The sequence below is a fragment of the Dunckerocampus dactyliophorus genome, chromosome 16 (genome assembly GCF_027744805.1).
Source record: "Dunckerocampus dactyliophorus isolate RoL2022-P2 chromosome 16, RoL_Ddac_1.1, whole genome shotgun sequence".
NCBI classification, from domain to species: domain Eukaryota; kingdom Metazoa; phylum Chordata; class Actinopteri; order Syngnathiformes; family Syngnathidae; genus Dunckerocampus; species Dunckerocampus dactyliophorus.
Window position 1 is genome coordinate 23,109,377 of NC_072834.1, and position 9,753 is coordinate 23,119,129.

Below are 9,753 nucleotides of genomic sequence, written 5' to 3' on the forward strand. Positions count from 1 at the left end.
AACATGTCGTCCTGGAAAGCAGCACAGGCAGGGAGCATTTTCAGGCGACAGCATGGACGAGGATGACAGAGGCAATGGAACAGCGCCGTCCCACCACGATGCTGGGCTTATAAACCCAACTAATTGTGATTCCTAAAATATTTTTAGTTAATTGCCGTAATATTATAACTTTTTTCCGACCTAAATATCCCCAGTTTATAAATTTATAAAATGTATTTTTTTTCAAAGACCGTCTTTTTTCTTTATATTTCAACTTTATGCTCCTAAAATGACATTTTCCTCATAATATTGTGAAATTAAGATTTTTTTTCTTGTAAAATTATAGCAGATTTTTTTGTTATTGGGGTTGTGTTGTTTTTTTGTTTTTTTTTACTTTTTAAATAACATTTCTACGGGCTGTGGGATGAAATAGTGCGAAATGTCAATGCTTGTAAAAATGGTGGGCTTTCTGACAGCATTATTTACCGGTATTATCACATTTGCAGAAGTTATTACCGACTTATGGTGAAACAGCACAATATTGGGAGAAAAAAAAAGAATTTTTTCAACAAAAATGTGTCAGTTTATGAATGCAGAATGTGCAGGGATCTACTGTATTATCATTTGCCTTATTTGTATCAAAATTTCAAATTTTTCTCCTTACATTATGCCTTTCCCCCTCACTTTTCCTTTAATTTTATTTCTACAATGTGCCTCGGGCTGCCGGCTGCAAAATGCCCCCGGGCCGCACTGATCCATAACATATAAAAGTTGCAACAACACAAGTTCCAATTTGAACTATACATAAAAACACTGTACTATGCATAAAACACCATACTGATCTTTGACCTTTGGACTTTAAAAATGAAGTGCCTGCTTTATTTTTTCCTTTGAGTTTTCCTTCCTTAGTTGGGGTAAAATGTCCAAATACTCCAAAGCCGGCATAGACACAAGGTTGGTCCCTGGGGGTGTAATGGTACAGCTGCTACCTCTTAAGGCAAAGGGCGTGGCTTTGATCTCAGTCTCCAACTGTTTAAAAAAGTCTGTTAATTTGTTGTCTTGCACTAAAAATAATTGATTTAATAATGTCACAGGTACAGTATTCATATTACTCCAAAAGATGAATTCAAATAGTATAAAATGGGTCAAATAAAATCCTGCTTAGGACGACAGTGCTTGAAGTTACATGAATGATCATTATCAGACCTCTATCGTACCAAAAAAAGTCTTTTTTTAAATCACACCTACACAGCAAACTCCCATATGGCTGGGGGAGTATTTCTATCATAGTTGACAAATGCTGTCCTGCTGTGCTCCACTCGGGGACAATTTGGCTCCACAAACACCAACCTGGACTTTGTTCAAACGCAGTATTTACACTCTCCTGCCGCAGACGGAAATAGCTGTAGAGGAATTAAAATGATTCTCCTTCGCCACACCACCCACACACTTGCATAATGTGTGCATAGTACATTTAAACACTGCGATGCCACTCGCCCCTTCCTAAAATACCTGAATATTCCCTTGCATTCCACTATTTAACATTTCCACTATTATTAGTTGGTTAAAAAATCTAATTTATTTGTTATTTCTTTTTGGCATGATGGTATGATTTTAGCACATGGGAGCTTTTCCCGCACCAACACCATCCACTTGAACTTAACCATTAAAAAAAAATCATATTTTAGTGCCTTAATATAAAAAGGTGCATATCTAAACTACACTGGATGAGTACAATATCATAATAATAACTCAACATGCACCAAGAGAACAGCCAACTACTTGGATAACTAGTTATGACTGCCATCTAGTGGATAAACGTCAGCAAAACAGGGAGGGTAGTTTATCTTTGGGCTCCAAAAATGAGCTCAGCATCCTAAATTGAGGCGCGTCCACATTTTGGCCCACATAAGAGGAGCTCAATAGCACCTCTGATGCCGTGCTTGACTTAAATAAATTCATATTTCAAACGGTTTTTATTCTTAACTACATGATCAGATATCATCCTCTGTTCAACGACTACACAGTGGAACCTCACTTAGCGTGTTTTCCGTTTTATGTTGACAATGTACGGGAAAGTTTTGTTTGCTGCGTTAGTCCAGCTACGTTCTTAATGTATTTCTCATCGCAAAACGCCCTTGTTAGCAGCCTGTTAGCTTGCTAATACATGGAAACAGGAAGCCGAAGTCAGCGCTTGACTCCATAGTTCTTTGCTAACTCACAAAACATTAGCTTACATTACATTACCTTAACACTGTATGAAGTCATGAAGTCAGCCATGACATGTCCCACATGATAGAATGAAAAAATATATCCTCCCATTCCATGTGGAAGTGGTAAGTTTTTGCCTTCTTAAGTTTAGAATAAATTTGAGGCTAAGTGTTTAGACGCTACCTCGCTAGCTTGCGGCCGTCTCAAGTCCCTGCAGTGTAAGAGTTGCAATGTGATCTCAACAATGAATAATACTAGTGTACCGGTGACTATAGGGGTGTTATTTCATGTCTACAGGGCTCTAATAATGTTAAAAACTGTATTTAAGACAGGTTTTCTATGCTTTAACTATGAAAATATTCCATTTATTAACGTTGAATCCTATATTGCGGAAATTCATTTAACGCGATGGAGTCTGGAACCAATTAACCATTATAAAAAGAGGGACGACTGTATACGGCAGGGGTGTCAAACTGGTGCCATGGAGGGCCGAGACACTGCAGGTTTTTTTTCCAGCCAGTCACTAAAGCAGGTGATTTTAATGATCAACACCTTCAGTTTGAGGGAAGGAGCTCATCAATTAAATCACCTGCTGAAGAAACTGGAAAGAAAACCTGCAGCGTCTCGGCCCTCCAGGGCACCAGTTTGACACATGTGATGTAAACCATGACTAATAGGAGTGTACCGGTGACTATAGGGGTGTTATTTCATGTCTACAGGGCTCTAATAATGTTAAAAACCATATTTAGAAGGTCATAAACAGAATTTCTACCCACTAAAAATGAAAATAATCCATTTGGAAATAAGGAATCGCACTTGAGGAAAATTCACCTAACGAAGTGGCAGCGAGGTCTACATGGACCCCACGTTAGTGTTTTGCCATGAGTTACTTCTTGAATTCAATCGTGTTTCTCACCTTCTTGATGAAAATGCCGGCACTTGCAGCTTTCTCTGTCTTCACTGTGGCTTATTTTGCAGCTGTGATGAAACGACCAGCAGAGACTCGGGGTGAGAGACACTATTGAATTCAAGAAGTAACTCACGGCAAAACAGGAAGGTGGTGTCACCGTCTTTGTCAACCGTCACGTCTTCAGTGACGGCACCGACCTTTAAAGTGACCTTAAATGTTCATTTCCATAAGATGAAACTGCATTTTCAGGCTTAGAGAGTTGGTTTGACACTCTTTCGCCTACGAAGAAGGCGTTTGTGTGTATGAAAGCAGATTATTATGATTGCAACAGTTACACAGCATGCTGTGGTGAATAAATCATGAAACCTTGGGCCACTTTTCATTCAGTCACGGTGCTGCCGGGGTCAAGCCAAGCTTTTGAGCATAAAAATGCATGCTTGGTCACTCATTCACTGTCATCGGCAGCGCTTTTAACCACTTTTGTCTCCAAGGGGAGCCTGCTTGGGAAACAAATAAAGTTATGAATTAATTCCTTGTGACTTATTTCTTCAAGGGAAATGTTATTGCTGTGCCGTAAAATGTCTGGTTATTTGCATCGTGCATGCATTTGGCACCGCTAGTGTGGCTCCTCCCAAACAGATGAAAATCTAAAATACAATACAATATGAAATCATTTCATGAAACTTTAATGAAAGAAAGAAATCGGGTGCCGCCAGGCAAGTGGGGGAAGCTGCAAAAAAGCGACACCGGTCAGTCCCTTTCACCGTGACTCATGAGAAATACCATTTTGGTTATATTGCATATTTAGATTCTTCATCTCAGTCTCTTTATGCTCCTCGGACACTTGGGGAAGCCTTTGCTTGTTAGAGCGGCTCGATCGTTTGTACACTCGCAGTTTTCTGCGTGACGGCCTCCTGCAGAGAAGCAGCTCTGCATAGGCCTTGCGAAAGTCCCTGTTCAAGGCGGGGTACAGGATGGGGTTCAGGAGAGAGTTAAAGTAGCCCAGCCACAGCAGCACAGAGTGAAGTGTCGTCGGGGGGTTCATCTGCTCTTTGATGCCCGTGCAGGTGAAGAAGGTGAAGTAAGGGAACCAGCAGATGACAAAGGCGCCCAGCACGGCGGCGAGCGTGATGGTAGCTTTGTGCTCTGTGGCGATGGCTGCAGTCGACGCCGTGCGGGCGAAGGAAGGCGTGGTGGCACGTATTTGCTGCACCTGTGATCAACATGAGACGAGATGTAATGGGACACCGTGGACCTCTGCAACAATCAAACAAGCCAGTAGATGGCAGAAGGACCTAAAAGCAGCAAGAGTTAACAAACTCAGCAAGACAGGAATCTTTCTTTCTTGATTGGTTCCAGACCCAACTGATAAGTGGATTCAATATTAATAAATGGAATATTTTCATAGTTATGGCATAGAAAACTTGTTTACAATCTTCTAACATTAGAGTCCTCAAGACATGAAGTAACGCCCCTATAGTCACCTTCACATTTGTATTACCCAATTTAGTAGACATAATAAGAGAAAATAAGACATAAATAAGATAAGCGGCATTTACACTTGTACCCATTTTACCTCCGCATTGTCCTGCAATTCGTGTCATTTATTTATTTATGGCACGCCTGGGAAGCGTGAAGACTAGTTTGTTTATGCATAAATTACGCACTTGCCATGCAAATCATAACACCGAAAATGATGCACATTGGCATGAAATGACAACGCTCGCGCACGACTTATTTACGCCCCGTCTAGTACTGTTTACGTCTAGTGCACGACAGCTGTAGGCGCGTCGCATTGTTCCCGCATGTGCATGCATTGTCACGAGCACGTCCCGCATCCGTGAAGCAGTCGTGGCATCATTTGGTCCCGCTGTGTCCCGCGTGACGCCACGATACATGATCCTGCTTCCCACACAGTCGGTTCTGGAACTGATTAACCACAATAAACGAGGAATGTCATAGTTTCTTCAACATAGCGCGTAAATTTGGGATTAGCAGACTGGGCTCCCTTTTTTACAGAAGGTGGAGCGCAGCGAGCGTTCAAACTGTAGCTACAGTTACTTCCAAAGTGATTTTGATACTCACCTGTTGGCGTGCCACTCTGAATATGCAAAGGTACATCCCACAAATAATCAGCATCGGCAGATAAAATGAGCACAAGACATAAAAAACAATGTAGTTGTTATTCCATTCAAACTGGCAGTAGCGTCCCTCCTTATCCTCGTCCCCAACGTGCCAGTCCAAGTGCTGCACTCTGTAGTCCACCGTGTTCCAGCCCAGGTGGATGGGCACAAAGGACACAGCCAGTGACGAGGCCCAGATGGCCGCAATGGCCACCGTCACCCTTGTGGCGGTGATTCTCGACATGTAGCTGAGGGGCGCTGAGATGGCAAGGTATCGGTCCACGCTGATCGCCAGCAGGCTCAGGATGGAGGCAGCGCACAGCATGACATCCAAGGAGACATAGATGTTACACATGGTTCCTCCCAGGGGCCACTTCCCGCCACGGAGCTCCAGGGTGGCGGAGAAGGGTAGCACCAGCAGGCCCATCAACAGATCTGTCACCGCCAGCGACACCACAAAGCAGTTAGCAATGCGCCACAGTCGACGGCTGAGGCCCACGGCCAAACATACCAGCACGTTCCCACCGATGGTCAGGGTGATAAAAGACACCAGAACTAACCAGTGGAGAGCTGTGGAAATCATGACGAGTCACTGAAGAAGCTTTGGGTTATCTCGTGGTTGAAAAGCCTTTCTTAGCCACTTAGCTCCACAACCTGTTCATTTTTTCATGAGAGTGTATGAAAGTCATCAAGTTCATAGGTCACAGAGTGAAAAGAACTTCCCAGACATTTGCATGTTTTTCCTTTTCTCTGCTGTGACGCTCTGAGGTCAACGAGGCCCTGATGAAGAAAAAACAGCTGTTATGACACCGACTGCACATTCTTGTGGAAATATCACACACACACACACACACACACACACACACACACACTACCTTCCTTATTTCCTGTCTGCTTACTATTCATGTCATGTGAGCAGAGGAGAATTACATGAATATAGTCAACTTCCTGCCAGAGTTTATTGGGAAGATTGTTTTTTTCGGCAACAGCAATGTCACACTCATGTTGTAAGAAAAGGCAAATCCTTTGTCCTCCAAAAATGTTGCACTTAAATTCACTTCCTTTTTAATCACTAGTCATTTTAACGTGTTACTTTTTGCAGTGGTGTGCTGTCAGGGCCAGCAGAGCCTTTTCTGCTGGCCTAAACACGATCCGAATCAATGACATGCATTTACAAGTTAAATTCCCGTATTTGTTATCATCATTTTGTAGCGTTCTTCTTAGCTGCACTGCCTCCAGTACGTGTACGCATTAAACAAGATGTGAAAAACTATCCAACATGCTGCCGGAGCCTCAGGAGTAAAATAAACATTTAAGCTGTTTAAGGACATGATTCCAAACTCCCCACGCAACCCATCACAAAAAGAAATGGGGAGGAAACGAGCAAAAAGGTTGGTTAATGCAACCTGTGACTTTTTCATTTTCTATGCCGCTTGTCCTCATTAGCGTATACCAGCTGAGTTTGGGTGAAAGGCGGCGTACTCCCTGGACTGGTCCCCCAGCCAATCACAGGGTACACATAGAAAAACAACCATCACACCTGTGGAGTCTCACAACCATTACCATTAAACAATCCATTTCCTGACATGTCCCAAAGAGAATCCAATGTTCTAAAACTTTAAACTGACGACAATGGTGCCACTCATGGTTTAATCTTGTTTCCATGGAGACTACAGTGGCTCACACACGCATTGAATGCATTTAAAGTAAAATGTGTAGGTACTCGCCACTAATGAATGATAGTGTAAGATGATAGGTGACTAGATGCAATCAGAGTCACGGTGTAGCCTTTAGCCTGGTTGTCAGGCTAGCAGGCTCGAGAAGGCGTTTCTCCAAGCGCCGTCTACATGATCCACACTGCTTTCCTGTTTTTAATTCTAATACCCGTTTACGACCACATTTTCACTTGTGTTCACTTCGTTGCAAGTTTTGATGGAGCCAAACAAACAAACTTTTGTGTCTCACGGCACACAAATATGGTGCGTTCAAGGACCGCCGAACAAAGTGCGACATCGCAGCGCTTAACAAAAAAACAGTATCAGTAAAGTATAAATTATACTGTAGATGGACGACATCTTTTTTTTAAATACTGGAAACTTTCTGCTTCCCAGTGGTGGAACCACCCCAATGCCACCCCCAACAGCTGGGGGACAATTTTGACAAATGCGGCTCTGTGGTGCAGAACATTAGTTCAGCCTAACCGCTGTTAGACGGTTGGATGCATTTCACTGCAGCACACAACTTTCCGTGTGGAGGAGCTGTCAATAAAACTGCGTCGTGCATGAACTGCAAGCGGTAGGTAAGTTTTCCATGATTACTTTGGTCGGTTCCGATCAAGTTTTCTCACTATGTTGACTCTGAAATTCTGAAGCGTGATTCAGCACATAAATCATGGAAGCTCTCTGTAGCAGCATGAGTGGAAACCACTTCCGTTAAATGCCCTGTGCGGGTTTGGCCGCCATGATGGGGAGCAGAATCCAGAAACAATGCATTGAAAACCTGTCCCCAGCACACTGCTCAGCTATTATTTGCTCTAATAGATGGTCCAATAGCAGTGGTGGCCGTGGCCACCCCTGGTCCGGCCACTCCACTGGCCATCTAGACAATTCAGGTATCAACTTATTGCCACCCCTACGTGAGTAATGGTCTCACCTTGGCCACCCAACTGTACCTGTTGAAGTCAAATATCATGACATTACTACTAGCACTTCACTACTATCAACAGACCCAGTTTATAGAGCGGAGTGAGCCATGTGCTGTGGCCCAGCAAAGTGCACTATATTCGGACACATGCTCTGAGCAGCCGGTGTGCCGCTACGGAGGTCAGGAGAACCGGAGCATAGAGCGGAGTGAGCCACCTGCTGTGGCCCAGCAAAGTGCACTATATTCGGGCACACGCTCCAGCAAGTGTGACGCCACGGAGGTCTCTGGTAAACGTTTTGCACTTTTCAAACGCTGCGCCGCTGGCATTTCGGGTGGCTGATAAGGTTTTTTTTGTGTGTTTTTGATGGTTTTTTTTCCCCCTCATCGCGGAACATTTGGTACAACTAGCATGCTAAATGTCTTTCTCTGAAGCAGTGAATGTTTGCTTACATGTGAGCTCGGAGGGAGTTACGACAGGCCATAAACGTCACAGGCAGCTATTTTTATTGGATTTATCGGTATGACATGCACCCCTAATATAAACATGTACAAACTGTGGGCTTTCTAACATAACTGTTGTAAATGTTGCCTCTATTATCACGTATTTATAAATTATTACCTGACCAGATGCACGAGCTACCTCATCTGGCTCCTCGGAAGATCAGCGGCTCTATTCCGAGTTTCCCAATGACAATATTTCTCACCTCATCTCTAAAGCCTAGGTCACAACTGGCCGTACGGGCTCCTACGGCTCCTAAAAAGCGCAACAAACGTATCAGGAGTGCACGTGCGACGTGCTGATTTTCGAGCCGTTGACTGGCTGTAGATCAGCCGCAAAGGTTACGTGCGGCCAATGTGTGTCTTTTGTACGTTTTTCTGGTGTCAGGTTTGTACGTCGCACTTGTCGTGCGCCACACGTGCACCCCACATACGTAATACACGGGTATTTTGTATGTCCTCCATGTCGAGATCTTACTCCTTCGTGGTCACCACAACTACGTTCTCCATGAAAAAATAAAAATAAATCAACACAATTTGGGGAACGCCAAAAAAATTGTACGTCCGGTTGTGACCCAGGCTTTATGGAAAGCCCAGATGTCTTACGGACAAAACTCATTCCGGCTGCTTGTACCCACGATCTTGTCCTTTCGATCACTACCCAAAGCTCATGACCTTCGGTGAGGGTTGGAACGTAGCTCAGCTCCCTCTTCACCACAATGGACCGATGAGGTCCGTATCACTGCAGACGCCGCAACGACGCACCTGTCGATCTCACGTACCATCCTTCCCTCCTTCCCCCCCCCCCCCCCCCCCCCCCCCCCCCCCCCCCCCCACGGAGATGGATAACGAGTGATAGATAATAAAAAAACAATAAAACCAAAAACAATGCTGAGCAAAATTTGAAGGATAGTTTTCATTGACATAGTACACATCACGTTGTACTGTTAATCAATCCTTTACTTTTAAACCTTATAGGAATTTCACATAGGACTTTTTCCATGAGATAAACACCACAAATTTAAATATGAAAGCCTGACAGTTTCACATTTTACATGTAAAATCACCCTCAAAATGCATGTATACTGTATACTGTACTGTGAATAGAAAAAGTACTATACACCCCCCCCCCCCCAATACTTGGCTACATCTTGTAAATATTTAACCAGCAAACATGCATGACCCAGCAACATATTTATTTATCATTATGTCTTTGCCCAAATGAGACCTTATAGTGTGATTCCTCATTCTACGCTCAAGAAAAGTGATGACTCACCTCATATTGTTCTGCTAACGTCTTCCCAGGTCGTAAATAAAGTCTACTGCCAAGCAGATGCTGTTTATGTGCTCTCTCTCGCTCGCCGTCTCTCTCTCTCACCCCAACCCTGT

The 9,753-nt window shown here is 43.7% G+C and overlaps 1 protein-coding gene across 2 annotated transcripts; it reads right to left on the reverse strand.

Moving 5' to 3' along the window:
• Positions 1-3,815: 3,815 nt before the first annotated feature.
• hrh2b (histamine receptor H2b) lies at positions 3,816-9,753 on the reverse strand. 2 transcript variants are annotated; one of them, XM_054755359.1, is made up of 4 exons: positions 9,641-9,753; positions 5,784-6,003; positions 5,186-5,658; positions 3,816-4,313 (listed from the first exon to the last, which is right to left on the reverse strand). In XM_054755359.1, exons 3-4 carry the CDS (start codon positions 5,648-5,650, stop codon positions 3,861-3,863), a joined length of 918 nt encoding a protein of 305 aa, XP_054611334.1. In that variant the 5' UTR covers positions 5,651-5,658; positions 5,784-6,003; positions 9,641-9,753; the 3' UTR covers positions 3,816-3,860. The 2 variants fall into 2 exon arrangements, with proteins under 2 accessions (XP_054611334.1, XP_054611333.1); XM_054755358.1 differs by having other exon boundaries at positions 5,186-6,003.